This window comes from Pagrus pagrus (assembly GCF_965226575.1).
Source record: "Pagrus pagrus genome assembly, chromosome: 16".
Taxonomy (NCBI): Eukaryota; Metazoa; Chordata; class Actinopteri; order Spariformes; family Sparidae; genus Pagrus; species Pagrus pagrus.
Window position 1 is genome coordinate 7,730,828 of NC_140200.1, and position 15,380 is coordinate 7,746,207.

The 15,380-nt window shown below is 41.0% G+C and overlaps 1 protein-coding gene across 3 annotated transcripts; it reads left to right on the plus strand.

Moving 5' to 3' along the window:
* The first annotated feature begins 1,324 nt into the window (after positions 1 to 1,324).
* Positions 1,325 to 14,479, plus strand: fez2b (fasciculation and elongation protein zeta 2b). Of its 3 annotated transcripts, XM_084377408.1 has the most exons (11): positions 1,325 to 1,721; positions 5,501 to 5,609; positions 5,857 to 5,973; positions 6,682 to 6,823; positions 7,679 to 7,806; positions 8,164 to 8,313; positions 8,601 to 8,681; positions 9,468 to 9,543; positions 9,639 to 9,704; positions 10,331 to 10,358; positions 10,773 to 14,479. In XM_084377408.1, the coding sequence occupies exons 1-10, from the start codon at positions 1,414 to 1,416 to the stop codon at positions 10,339 to 10,341; spliced, it is 1,188 nt and encodes a 395-aa protein (XP_084233534.1). In that variant the 5' UTR covers positions 1,325 to 1,413; the 3' UTR covers positions 10,342 to 10,358; positions 10,773 to 14,479. The 3 variants fall into 3 exon arrangements, with proteins under 3 accessions (XP_084233534.1, XP_084233533.1, XP_084233535.1); XM_084377407.1 differs by lacking the exon at positions 10,331 to 10,358; XM_084377409.1 differs by lacking the exons at positions 8,601 to 8,681; positions 10,331 to 10,358.
* The last annotated feature ends 901 nt before the right edge of the window (positions 14,480 to 15,380 follow it).

The window sequence follows — 15,380 nt, forward strand, 5'->3', positions numbered from 1 at the left end:
ATTTGGTAAGAGGCTGTCTTCAATGCCATTAGGAATAATAAGAACAATTGCCAATAAAGTGACGTTATTTTGAGTAAGTCTTGTTGTTGACCATACATTTCTACACACTACAAAACATGTTATGTTCGGAAGGAGATGCACATGAGTGCTCGTGGAATTGTGAAATAATACAACAGTACATTTTTGTTTTTAACTTGGTTGCTTTGCAGACAACCTTAGGTAATGATTTGTGATGAAAAGAGGCCATCGGGGTTATGACTTGAAATTAATAAAACTTGGGAATTTAATAACATTTTAAAAAGGTTTATATTAATTCACACAATGTTTTATTTCATGTTTAATTTGACCAAAGTAGGACTTCATAAATCAGCAACATAGGACCCATTGCGCCACCTGGTGGTACATTTCCAAACCTACATAAAAAGAACAAAACATTTTGACAAACATTAAAATGAATGCAAATAAAATATAAGAATAAAATGAAGGGAATAGTAACAGGATTCAATAAAACTTGAAGATAATATATAGGATAGAACATACATTATTATTATTTATTCTATCATGTTTTATCAACAATTTATTATATTTATTAAAATCAATTTATTTTATGAACACTTCTTTCATTATAATCAATGTTGACGTGAAGTGATTCATAATTGTATCTTTTATAGGCCTATATTTTATTTTTTTGTATTATCTTTTATTCTTTATCTTTATCTAAGTAACATTAAAAGACATTAAACATTGCATTTAAAAGTAGGAATCTTCATTGATTGATTTTTTTTGCCTAAAAAACTCAATAAACAAATCTCTTCGTTTTCATGACTGAATAAACTGAACAAACAAACTGACCTTAAAGGATGACACAATTTCACTGAATTTGTTTGTCTGTGGCGGACCCTGCCACCTTTCTAGCTTCAAACAGTGTTCTGGGGACCTTAATTTCCTCTGAGAACAGCTTGTTTATTCACTTATGGAAAAAATAAATATTTCTGAGTTTGTTTCAGTTTCTCATTAATATTATAAATATAACAAGTCTGAGTCTGAATTTCCCCTGTAAGGACACAATAATTAAGGAAACCTACAATATAAATGTAAGCAGCCTTTATTGCAGCAGAGATGCAGGCTGTTTGGGCTCAGATATCTAGTCAGTCAGCTCCTCTGGCTGACAGTATGAGGCTAACATAAACAACACATAAACAATCATCTCCATGATGGAAACACAGCTGACATGGGTTTGTTTTGCTCCATCTGAAGGGGGAGGGGCGTCCGGACTGACGTCACGTGGCCCCGCCCACCCCTCCCTCGACCTCTCTCTCTCTCCGCCTCGCCGTCTCGTTCAGTGTCTAGAAGCCGAAAACAGAGCACCATCGAGGGGTCCAACTGGCTGTCAACCGAGCTCCCACGGCAGTCATGGCGGCGCCGTTAGCCCACTTCGACGAGGACTGGCAGGACTTTAACGAATTCAAGCCGTCCGCGGCGACGGCCGAGCAGCTGGACCAGCTCAACTCAAACGTGGGCGATTCGTCGTCGGGCCTAGATGATTTCTCAGACCTGGACAACAGTTTCTCCGGGGAGATCTGCAGCTTCAAATCGATGGAGGACCTCGTCCACGACTTCGACGAGAAGCTGACAGTGTGCTTCCGAAACTACAACACCGCGACGGAGAACATAGCCCCCATTAAACCCATCACAGAGGACAATTACTTGAAAGACGACGAGTGAGTGTGAATTTTAATGCGGGTTTTATTAGCGCTAACTTTTAATCTCTTAGCTAGCTAGCGGCGTTAGCCTCGACATGCTAGCCCCTAACGTTGATGTGGGGGAATCTTTAGCTTATCCGCAATCAGTGTCGTTCAAAGTTTAGACGGCAAATGAGCCTCCGATAATACACTTTATCTGTTTTTTATTATGATAAAATGTGTTACACCTGTTTCATTAATGGGCTGACATGATTTTAAGTCGACACTCACAACTACAGAAGCAGTTATAGTATGTTTCAGTGTTACAAATAACATATTTGGACTGTTTGGTCCTTGAAGGCAACATCACTCGCCTGTATTGATGTGTGTGTGTGGACAGAGGGGAGGGGTCATGCCACGTTACCAATACTTTAATTCATGCTGGATTGGTTGACTTTAGCTTTTAATCCACTGATCCACAAACTGTCAGTGAGATGAAGTGATTGGCTGTTGACCCTTGCACACCTGCTCTGTATTTTGTAGTTACAGTACATTTTTGACTGGACTTTTAGGACCCTGGCTGTTTCTTTTGACTGCAGCCAGACACAACATGCCACATATCATACATGTAATCTTTATTTTATGAAAGGTTACACTGTCGGCATCTGTTCTTGCCGCCTTTACATGAGCCCTTGTTTTCTCAGTTGGAGGTGCTCAGCGTGTTGTTTTTATCTCATAGACCCTCAGATGCCACAGCTACACATTCACATGACAGCATGCTATTACTTCCCAGCAGCCAGTCACATCAATCCCACACCAGGCACAGATGTCACTGTGACTACGGAGCTGTGTAGGCTGCATTAATCACCCTCCACTTACCATCTTCTTCTGCATGTAGCGTTGCAACAGTGTGACACTGTTAGATCTAATCGCATAATGTAATGAAGCTTCCCCTGCTTTACCAAAAGGGATGTAGTGAGTCATGCATGCATATGTCCACACAAAGGTGTTGCTTTACTTGAAACTTGGACCTGACAGTGTTGCCCTATATTATCACATGAATATGTAATCGGTTAACAATATAGACCATATGTGGACATAGACGTTGAAAATGTGTTCAGGCTTCGTAGTTGATCATCAGAAAATTAATCTGCTAGAACTGTCATTTATCTAGATAACATGCCAAAACACATTCTGATGTCAGCTTTGCAAATGTGATCATTTGCTGTTTTTCTCTGTGTATACATCTTTTCCTTGCTTTCCATCACTTTAATCTGATTATCAGTGGGGTTTGGACCGTCAGCCGGATAAAACCAGACATCTAAAGACACCATCTTAGACTCTGTGTCCATTTTATAACTATTCATAGACCAAATGACTAATGGATAAAACGTGATTTGACACAATACTCAGCAGTTTCATCTGCAGTAAAAAAAATAGTCATCAGTTGCAGCACTGACAGGCGAAGCTGCTGATTATTTTCTCGATTGATGGATCAATTCTTAAATTCCTAAAATGTCATAACAGGTTGTAAAAAATAGGGTCCAAGGCTTCAAATTGCTTGCTTTCGTACAAGCAACACCCCAAACCAAAAAGTAATTCAGTTTATTTGCATAAATGTGAATGCAAATAATCGTTTGTTGCAGCCCTACAGTTTATTGTCACTTTTGACAAATAAAGCAGCACATTTTCACTTCTTAAACTGGTGCATGTCAGGTAATAGTGCTTGAGAAATCATTTCACCAACCAATCCTTCATCAAAATTGTTGCTAATTAATTTTTCTGTCAATTGTCTACTCAGTTCAGCTTTACAATTATTTGAACTAGCAAGTGAATTAATAGCATGCTAGCTAACTGACATTAAAGCTAATTAATGTTGGATACATTTTTAATAGGCTACGTCACAGCAGGGCACTTGAACATGAGAACTGAGGACTTGTGACTGGACTAGAAAAGACCCTGGAGATTGAACATTGGGTTTTAACTTGTTTTTAACTTAACAGCAACTTTGCCACAGACACACACGCACACTAAAAGTCATGAATACAGCAGTGGAGAGCTCATCTGGCTGTTAATGGTGCTCTAAATGTTTAGGGGGATGTAGGAGGTCTAGTCAGACAGGGAAAGAAGCGTCTATGGTTGTTTTAGGTAAAGAAAGAGAGGATGGAGGGAACAGAATAATTGGACAGCAGCCCGGTGAAGCCCAAAGAGCAGCGCCAGGCTCAGCGAGAGTCTTTTCTGGATGACTGCACTTTGCAGGACGTGCCCAGGCGCTTAACAAGTTCTCCAGCAAGACCGAGGCCGAGACGAACAACGGGGATGACAAGGAGGAAATGTGTGTATGTGTGCGGTTTTGGGGCGCGAGTGAGAATGGAGACAGCAGAATGTGTTGCCAAGTCGTGCATTATGCGAGCAAGATAAACAACATCCCCATAAATATATTCAGACAAGTAATGCAGACAAATTGGCACTGTGTCGAAACAGAAACAAGACAATTGGTCCCTTGAAATCTCGACTGGCCTCGTTTTCTTAAAATGTAAATTCTCTCAGTGAAAGCGGAGCTAATGGTGTTTTCTGGCCGGCGCTCACGTGTCCGAGACAGTGTTTCTTTGCTCGAGGACCAAAAAATATTTCCTGCCAGCCTTTGCCCTATATAGAACAACCCCTCAGCCCCCCGTTCCCCGAGCTGTGCACGGGCACTTCAGGGGGAAACATGCGAGTTACATAAACATTTGTCTCCATGAGTGTGTGTTAGAGAGAGAGAGAGGGCATGACGATGCAGAGTCACTGTGACACATGGGTTCACAGCATCCATCCTCATTCTGCTCGCAGCAGTCAGGACCAGAAATAAAAACACAGTGACTGGCACGTGCGCTCGAATTTTAGATTCGTCACAGACTCGATTTTCTGTCAGTGTTTGAAAACATGCATGATGCTGCCTCCGGATGTTAGTGTCATTTCCAGTGGGGACAACATGAAGGGGCAGCTTTATCTAGCTTTTATAAAACTGCACTGAACCTTTTAATTAAGTCTCAGATAGGGTTAACATTTGAGAATCGGTTAATCATTTAGTTTATAAATGAGAAATGCTCATCATGATTTCCCAAGGTGATGTTTCAAGGTGAAGGCTTGACTTACTATCATAAAGAAAAGCAGCAAATTCCAGTTGAGTGTAATGTGCAGTGCTTTAAAACCTTTTAAGCTGATGCCACATTTGCCTGCACATATTTTGCAACGATCCCCTCAGTCTGGTAACCAGCAAGTTATTAAACAAGATGGATTACACAGTAAACTTGTTTGTTTAACAGACTGGGCGCTGCCATCTGCTCAGCTGGGACATGTCCTCTGCCAGCTTCTTCATGCTGCAGAGTGATATAAACATTCAACAGTGTGTTGGTGTAACGATGACACTGTTTCTAGCAAATTTTGAAGAGGCCCCCACGAGCTACCAACACACTTCTTGAATTAATCCCATATGGGCTGCTAAAAAGTTGGCGGACATTTGCTGTTCAAGGCTGAACTACAGCAAATACGTCAGTGTTTCTCACCAGGGAATGTTAACTGGGGACAAATGACGTGCGATTAAAGAGCCGTGAAGATCGTCGAGTGCAGCAGCAGGAACACTGAAGTGGTGAGCGGGTGGTTAGACAGCAGGACTTACTGAAACCCTGCCAGGTCATGCTGTGTCACGGTAAAAAGAAGAAGGAAACAGGGTTTGTCTGATCTACTGTGGGTTGAAAACTCTTCACTTGTCTCCTGTTCTTTAATCATAACACTATTCTCATGGTATCACGTTCATCTCCATTTCTTTCCTCCAGGGTGTGGAACGCTCTGACTGATAACTATGGCAACGTGATGGCTGTGGACTGGAAGACATCGCACACTCGGAGCCTACACCTGCCCACCCTCAACCTCACCGAGCTTGAGGTACCACACACACCCACACAGTACTTGTCTCGTGTAATACTTCAAGCACAAAGTAATAATCTCAAACTTGTACCAAACCATATACCTCCGATACACCCCCTTGCTGTGCACTGTTCATGACACCTCGCAGGAGAAGAGTCCAATGCTCTGCTGCCCTCAATCTCCTTAACCACCTGTTTGTTGGCTCATCCAAGTTGACTCTCCCTCTCACCCAAATCTGTCCCCTCCTCCCCCCCCCGACTGACAGAAGTTGGACAACCAGTCTCTGGATCTGTCGGATGACGAGGAGCTGAGGGAGCAGATGGACATGCACTCCATCATCAACTCCTGCATCAACGACGAGCCGCTCTTCACGGCTGAACAGGTAACTTTTCAAACTGGATGTTTGCCAGTAAACAATATACCGATATTTTCTAACTCATTTTGGTCAATTGCCGATTGCATGCACATAATCAAAGTGTCATCAGTACCAGCCTGTCATATCGAGACACTCGTACACACAGAGAAGATGGCTATCTCACTGGAAGCTGTTTCCTGTGTTTGTCTTGTGTTTGGGGCCTTTCACATCTGCATCACACTTACATAATATGCAAATTCATGGCTGCACCAAAGAAAATGTTGCTTCTTTTTCTCTCTCCTTGTAGCCTAAGCTTAGCCAAGTAATCGCTCTAAAGTCCATCCTGTTTCAGTAATGTTTTCTGTATCTCACATAATGCCTCAAAAGTCTGGTTCTAGGCAGGATATTTCTCCCTGAGAAGTTTTTCTGAATCTTGTGATGATCTAAAATAGTTTTCAGAGGGGTGGACTACAAACGGGCTGATCTAAATAGAACTAAAATAGCTACCTGGGAAAACAGCTTCATTGTCAAACAAGACAACAGAGACTTTGATCTTTCCATTAACATGGGACTCAGGCAGGGCAGCCAGTATCTGAGCAGACACCACCAAAAGACAGTTTGAAGCTGTAAATAGCCGTGTGTCAGCTGCAATAAAAGCAGCCGGATGACAAACCACCTTCCTCTTTATACAGAAAACAGCGTTTGAACGTGTGTGCGTCTGTTTATGATGCTCAGGTGATCGAGGAGATTGAGGAGATGATGCAGGAGTCTCCAGACCCAGAGGACGATGAGAGCCCCTCGCAGTCGGACCTGTCCATGCTCTCCCAGGACCTTCACGCTCTGAAACGCTCCGGCTCCAACACCAGCTACGAGGACCGTGAGTATCCACAAAGAGACAATGAATAACAGAAAGCTTTTAAAGTTATTGTGTTCACCCCCAAGTGAGACAGCAGTGCTTTTTCACACTCTGGTGACATTTGATGGTTATTTAAATCAGTCAATGAAGTGTGAGAGGTCGCACAGTCTGGCACATGAAGAAGCAGCTACACACACTGCACTGCAGCTGCATTCTTATATAATGTGTGACAAATGCAAACAGGCAGCAATTACGTTGTTCCTTCATGTTATATAATCAACAGCATATATTTAGATTGGACACAATTTCTACTGGCAGACTGGTGCAGACTGAGCACCTTAAGGAGATTTAGTTTCAGATATCTGCATATTAACTGCAGAACCTAGTGTGTTTTACATACTGGACTGCACACGTCTGTCACAGTATTTACACTGCTTCCACCTTTGATCTTGGACTTTATACCTCAGGATGCAGATCAATGAAATGTCTCCTGAATCAGCATCATAATCGTATACAGCTGTAATGTTTAAGGCACGTTACAGACGAGCTTGTGTGCACTTTATAACACAAGATTGAGTCTGATTCTAACACTTAGGTGAATGCATAATACAATAAGAATTATAATCATGATTATAAAGGGTTACAAAGTGCTTCACCGAAAAGGAAAAGAAAGAAAAATAAACAACACAGTTGGAGAGCGAGCTAAAAATACAACAGGAGAATTATAAAAGAGATCTGTGATTGAAATATGCTGATGGAAAAAGATAATGGGGTGTCATTTTAGCAATTGTTTTCACACAACCCCTTACACACAAGTACATGTATATCCTATATGTCACTTTACTTCTTCTAAATATTTCTACACATTATCTTCAGGGCTGCGTCAGCTGTCTGTGTCTGAGCTGACCGAGACTCTGGAGGAAGTGGAGACGGCCATTCGCCGCTACAGCGAAGAGCTGATCCAGGCTCTCGCCCTGCGAGATGAACTGGACTATGAAAAGGAGGTAAAATGAACACATTATTAACAGCATTAATCAGTCAGAGGATTCAGCAGTGATGCTTGGTCGTAAAGAAGCTTTTAAATGTAGGAAATGTTATTCGAAGACAACCATTTGAACATCTGTCGTGTGGTGAGAACAGACTGCAGCGCTCACAGCGTTCTATAGGCCAGACAGAGGTCGGTGAATCGTGAGCAGCTTTATTTCTACGGTGTAATTTCCTTCACAGTCACGGTGTATTTTTAGCAGTAGATAAAATAGACTTCTCTAAGAGCAGTGCATATATAAATAATTAAGTAAACTGCAGTTTCACCCTTATAAACCAACACAAATTAAGGATTTTTGTGCATCTAAAAACAACAGGTGAAGAACAGCTTCATCTCGCTGCTGATCGACGTGCAGAACAGGCAGAAGGAGCACCGCGAGCTGCTGAGGAAGAAGAAGAAAATCAGGAGTACGACGACAACCGGGCCCAACGGCCAGAGGACGAACAGCACGCACATACCAGGCACTGTGAGTCATGTGGTGTGGGAAGCAGAACAAAGACATGCACCCTGTGTGCATGATTATAATGACGGATCAGTGACAGACGCACGTTTTCACAGCCACGCTCTTGTTTGAAATATAATCAGAAATGCATGATGCGTGACTTGACAGGTAGTTTGCACGGGGGAGCTGCTTTTCCACCAGCATCAAGGGTTTTTTCTGCTAAACCTTTCTCCTCTTTTCTCTTAATGTAGAAACCTCCTCATCTCTCTATGCTCTCTTTTTTCCTCCTTCCTCTTTTTTCCTCCTTGTAGCTCCTCACTCTGGAGGGACTCTCCAATGTCATACAAAATGGCCTCCGTCAACATTTTGGCACCACAGGAGGGGACAAACAGGTGCCCCTGCTCTTTCTTTCAACTCACTTCCTTTTTCTTCGCAGATATTTGTCCGTCTTCCTTCTTTCATTTTTTATTTTTTTATTTTTACCACCCGCATGTTTATTTCTTTCTCAACAGCTAGCTGGCGTTTGGTGTCATTTGTTTGGTCATTTTTGTATTTTTCTCTTTGATTTAAATGGTCTCTTTTTCTGAATGACTTAATTTCTGTCCTCCACTTGCCATTTTTAAAATTTTATTTGATCACTTCTTTTGCAGCTTTTACTGTGATATCATCTTGTTATTCCTTTGTTTTATACCAAGAAAACGCTGTTGTGAAAGTTTGGAAAGTGCTTAATTTTAACCCGTATGTTTTCAAGGTTAGGAATATGCTTGAATATGAATATACTTCTTGAAAAATGCTTAATTTTTCAACATTGTCTGTCGTCTCACGTAAACTTAAAATGTTTCAACATCTGAAATGAAAGCATTTCATTGTCACATATACATTCATTTCTGTTGATATAAAAGAATTCTGTAAACTTTATTTTTATATAGTTGCATTTATAGTAACAATTCTGATGTGATAACAAAGGTTGAAAGGTTGAAACCAGCTACCGGTTACATAAGTCAATATTTGCTTATAATAAATTCATGTCAACTTCATATTTTATCACCCTCGCACACTGAAGTGCTTTAAGTTTTAAGATTAGACTGTCCAATGAAAAAATATATATGGCTATAATAAACACCTCCATGTGTAACACTGTTTGTGCATTGTGTCTTACATGGTCTTCTGTCTTTCAGTACCTGACCACAGTGATTCCTTATGAGAAGAAGTCTGGCACCCCATCGGTCGAAGACCTCCAGATCCTCACAAAGAGTGAGTGCTTTTTGGTTTATGCAACAGTATTCTTTCTTTTTGCCTCGTTGCACGTTCTCTTTTCAAACTGTGATGTGCTGCTCTCTCCCTGCTAGTCCTCCATGCCATGAGGGACGACAGCGAGAAGGTGCCTGCCCTGTTAACAGACTACATTCTCAAAGGTAAACACACACAAACAGTTTGCAAGGCTGGGGTTACAGATCCAAAGATGAAGCCAACATTTCTGGTCAGAAGGAGGAACACACCTACTTTTAAACTTTAAGATTTATATATCAACAGGTTGTTGCGCAAAAGTATCGCAACACCAACTTTTTCAGGAAGATGGTGAAAGGAATGAAAGAGGGAGGGTTTTTTGTCCGCCACTGGTGGAAAACTGGACATTGTTGACACAAGAAGCTGTTTCACTTCTCCATATTTTAATGTGATGAACAACATATTGAGGCACGCCCATCTGAGTGTACACAGCTGCATGTAAATGCAAAATATTAGTGGAATATTAATTTTCAATAACAATATGGTGTCCCAAAGTCTTTTATTTAAAGACATGTGTCACAGCCAGGTGACTGCTGTTTGTGTCCATTCCACCTGACATTCAGACACCCTGCCCCCTGTTGCTTGAAAGAGGAAGTGCAAAGTTCATTTGTCCATTTTTATAAGGGGAAGCTGACCGTAGAGAAGAAAAGAGTAGCGCTCAACACAAACATGAATAAATGCTTTTCTTGCCAGCCTTCACTGTTGACCTGTACCTTCCTTGTCTTTCGTCTGTGCTGCATTGTCCTTTGGGTAGCTCTGGTATGAGAGCAGTGGAAACTGAGGTTTGTGAGGCACTGACACGTTAACACAGATTCTTCTCCACCTTCAGCCTTCTGAGCTCTGTCAATCGCCCCTTTCTCTTTCTCTTTCTCTCTCAGTACATCTTCGTAGTGTCACTTTCTTCCTCCCCAAAGCAGCAGCCTTCCCTCACTCGCTCTCTCGCTGTAGTGCCTATCGTGCTGTGCGGTGCTTGTGGCTACACTACACCTCCCCTCAAACACACAAACACACTCATGCACATGATCCCCCTCTGTACTGCGAGCTTGTAGTAGCAGCTGTTCACGTGTCTGCTTTTTTTCTCTGTTCTCTCCCCACATTTTCTCCCTGTGGTAGTCGCTCTTCCATAGTTCACAGTTCTCCTTCACGTGAACGCGGCATTGATCATCAGCTGCTCTGCTCTGCTCTTGTCTCCACAGTTCTTTGCCCCACGTAAAGCCAAAGGCGAGCCTCCTGTTTCCAGAACCACCCATCGCACCATCACAAGAGGGTTCTGGTAATCCAGAAGATCAAAATCTTCCTTCCTCCATATTTTTCAACACAGACTTTTTTTTTTTCCTTGTGGCATTTTTTAAACTCCGCCACTGTTATCTCTCCTAAGATTTTAACCTAGATATAACTCTCCAGTCTGTATAGCTCTTTTCATTTGTAATGTTTTAACCTTTTAATGCCTGAGTGCTACAACCCTGTTTATCCTGACTGCATGATGACTTGCCTATGGATGCCAGTAATCAGTATTAGTCTAAACACCTCACTTCCCGATTAGCCAGCGGCTCTGTAATGGAGAAAGGGTGAAAGGGTGTACTTTGATTCCATGGGCTGTCCACGGATGAAGTCTGCTTTGTGAATTCAAATGCATTTGCATCTGTGTAGCTCATGCCTGACAGGGGGAAACAAATCCTGGCAGAATCTGTGAATCTCAAAGAGCCAGGCTGGTTGTGATATCAAGCATTAACCCTCTTCTTCCTGTGTGGAGACCTTTGTCATAAGCCACGTTTCCACCGCAGGGACTTTTCCCAGGGACTAGGAACATTTGGAGAGACTCATTGTGTTTCCGTGGTCTAAATTAAATTGCCAGGGACATTATTTTACCCCCCAGAAAGTCCCTACTTGGGGTTAGCACTTTCTAAAAGTACAGGGACTTTGCTGGTGGGGCTTGCACTGCCTGACATTTCTGGTTTGTCGAATACTTGCAACATTTCATTTCCGACATTTTTTGAAAATCTGTAGCCGCAAACCAGTTTGTTTTTTGTTTATTGTGCATCGCTATATCAACATGCCGTCGAAAGAGAGAAATGGAAATAATGACGCCTCGCTGTCACTTTCAATGGCATCATCGTTGTTGTATAGTCACGCACAAAAATGACGCATAGGTCCTTTAAAAGTATTTCCTGGTACTTTGGGTGGAAACGTGACGATAATGGCATTTGTTAATTAGTTGTTTATGTCTTGGGGTTGAAAACTCTGCTAATGTTTAAAGAGCAAACCCTTTAATTTAAATATCCCAAATAGTAGGCACACCTGTCTTTGCATGTTGGTTTTAGGTTTATGCTACATATAAGCTGTTAGTTGAATGTGAAAATGAAATATTTTGTATACGATTTAAGAGAAATTGCACAGTTTTTTGGGGAACTTCTTACTTTTTGAAAAAGGGAAAAAGTCTTGAAAGTTAAAGCTGGATGAACAAAACATGTAAAGCATATTTTTGGATAAGGGGGTTGTTTTTAGTGAGATTGCAGTTTTGCCAGTAGCTACTTTTACCATTTTGCAACATAATTTTGTAAATGCTGTCCATAGACCTCTGAGCCCCTCGAGTAGTGAGCGCCACCCCCGGCAACTTAATCACTTCCCCACAAGTCGTCATAACACGAGTCTGCAAATACCTTGTATGACATTTTTGCATTAGTAGAAAATGACTAAGCTGGTCGTGTCATTAGATAGTGTTGTTAAGATTAGGTTTGATAACTGTGTAGTTAGACTTCTGTTATCTGTTAACCCTTTAACTGTTGTGTGAATTCTGTGGTAGCACTTTCGTCTGTCAGTGATCTGGTCATGTGGTAGTGGAATATGTGGCGGATGTACTTAAGAGTACGTCTCACTAGATTAGCATTAGATGACTCTTAGGATCTTAAGCTAGTGGTGCCAAAAGCACGTCAACGTGAAGAACTGTTGTCATGCGTCCTGTTCCATCCGTTTACCTTATTGGTCATCATGAGCACGAGAATATGAACAACATTAAAGGGGCACTCCACTGATCAGATGGAGCACTGCTCAGCCTGTTAAAAAACAGTCGTATAATGTCTTCTGCAGCTCTGGAGGAGCTTTGTCAAAGAAAGTAACCCTGATGATGTCATAGTGATGTCACCTGGGTCATCTCAGCTTCGACAAATTTGTAAGAGAAAGCCTGTGTAACAAACTTAAGTTGCTTTCAAGGAGTTCAAAAGCGTGTTTACAAGGTGGGATGGGTTAAACTAAAAGAGACACTGTCGAGATGCATTGTGGGAAATGTAGGAGCCAGTGTTTTTGGACTAAAAGTCAGAATATCTCAGCCTCCACCTCATCGATTTTGACCATTCTTTTTTTTTTAACACGTCTCTTGCAAGTCTCCCGACTCTATGTTATCGCAATACTAAATCACTGGAGCGCCCCTTTAAAAAACCATGTGCCACCAATCTAACGCTGCGTGTCCACCACGTCATCAGCAGGTTGGTACACTGACGTTCAGATCACCAGCTACTACAGGTGCACCACACACTGTCAGATCAGGTCTAGTCTAGCTCTCAGGTACGATCATCAGTGTTAGTAGTTTGAAAATCTTGTTCTGAAAAAAGGTACTGACATTCCTGAGTCTTTGCACGTTTCTGGCGACGTTTTATCAGCTAGACTTCAATTTGCTGCACTTATCTTTTCACAAATTTCTCTGAATACCTGGACGAGCAGGTTTAGGAAGTCAAGTCAGGTTAGCATTACAGATGTTGATTATGTGATGATATGTTGAAACACATTTTAAAGCTAGAAGTCCTGGACTCTGCTTAGTAGTAATAGTAGTAGTTGTAGCCAGCAGTTCAATGGCACCGGCTGCAGTAGCATCTGCTTGGTGTAGCAGTTAATAGTGTAGATGCAGTTGTAACATCTAGCGGCAAACATTGATTCGTTTGAAAAATCAATTGACAATATGTACGGTAAGAGAAGGTGAGACTTAAAAAATGGATTTACTAGTTAAATTTTTTTCTAGCATGTTTCTCATGCATGTTGCAGAAGGAAAGGGCATGGGAAGATGAAAAGGGGTGTGATAAAGTTCAAAGAAAGTCGGGGTAGATTGCACAAATGGTTGCTCAAATTTGAGGGATCGATTTATTCTTTTATAAACGAAGACAACAGCTTGTATCGCTATATTTAACTATTTATATGTAACTTGTTTCTACTGCTCCCAGCTCTGAAAACATTCACAACCTAGCTTGTGCTACGTGCACTTTGCTTCTGCAAAAAGCATTTTTAATAACAATTAAATTGTTCTGTTTATGGAAATATCACACTAAAGGGACGAGTGCATGTTGCAATTGAATGCCGAAAAACTCAAAGCAAAGTTATTACTTCAAACTGTTAAAATATTGGTGAAAAAGGGCAAAGTTATACATGAGAAGGCTTGTGGAAGTGAAACACTTGAGCCATTTTCAGAAAACATCCCTCAATCAAAAGCTTCAATGAAAAATGACAACAACTGTGTCAATCTATTTTTTGTCTTATAATGAAATGGCAGCCAGCATGGAAGTTAGTCGAGGATCTTGTCTCAGGCCATCGCCGCAGACATATCAGTGTAACTACAATTTAGAGATTTATATTTATATACAGTATGTACGACAAAAGAAGCAACAGAAAAAGAGGCTGCCTTTGTAAATGCCTGAAATTTTTTGTACATTAAACCAACTCCTTTTTGTTTTTAATGCAATATAATTCCCCAGTTTGGGGTTTTATGTTTACTGTCTCATTGTGGTACTGCAGTATATTAATTTATTATGTAAATGTTCGTTTTGTAACCATATTATTGACTGTAACGGTACAAGTGTTTTGTGCCCACATTGCATTGCAACTCATTTCAAATAAATTAATATGTGACGACCTTTAAGTGGTTTTGGCTCGCTGTGTGTTTTTGTGTTTGTACCTGACTTTCTACAAAGTGAGGACCGAGGTTTTAACCAGCAGAGTGAGGACATCTCAGAAAGTGGGGACATTTTGGAAAGTGGTGAAATTTGGGGCGGTCCTCACTACTTCAAAGGACTGTTTGAAGTTTAAGACTTGTTTTCAAGGGAATGGCGAGGGAATGCATTATGATAGGGTCCTCACAAGTATGCATGTACAAGTATGTGTGTGTCATTATTTTATGACAGTTTTATTACATCCTGTCTGTGTCCTCAAACTAACCATGCACATCAAAAGGAAACATTGTCGCTGTCCTGTGTATCTCCAAAATACAAAACTTTTCATAAGAAAAAAGTTTCAGCATTGTGACCATTTCAAATAACATCTAATTATCGTGGTTTATTTAAATTCACCAAATTTGGAGATACATGGTTTTGACATTAACACAGGTACATTCATTTCCTTTAAAAAATAGTTCACTTAAAAAAGAAAATCAGACAATTAAAAGTTCCCTCTTTTTTACCCCCTACAACAAAGTCATACAAACCTGAAGAGAACCTAAAAGATTTTATTTAGGTAATTGCTTTGGTGTATTTATCTCCTTTTTATACATTGTTATGAAACTGTCCTGATGTCTACTCACAAATATTTGAATAATTAACAGGACTGTTCGCTTTAATGTTGAGATCAAATGTATGCATTGAGGAGGATGAGGCCTGAAGCTGGTTGTGGGAATCATTTGCTGTAATTAGAGGAAACTATGAGCAAGTAGCAACCAACCGGCTCCAGTTCCCATTTATACTACTTTACTTACCCACATGATTAAGTCACCGAATCAGACATCACCAATCCACATACCAATCCAGATTCCACATTTTTTATGAGTC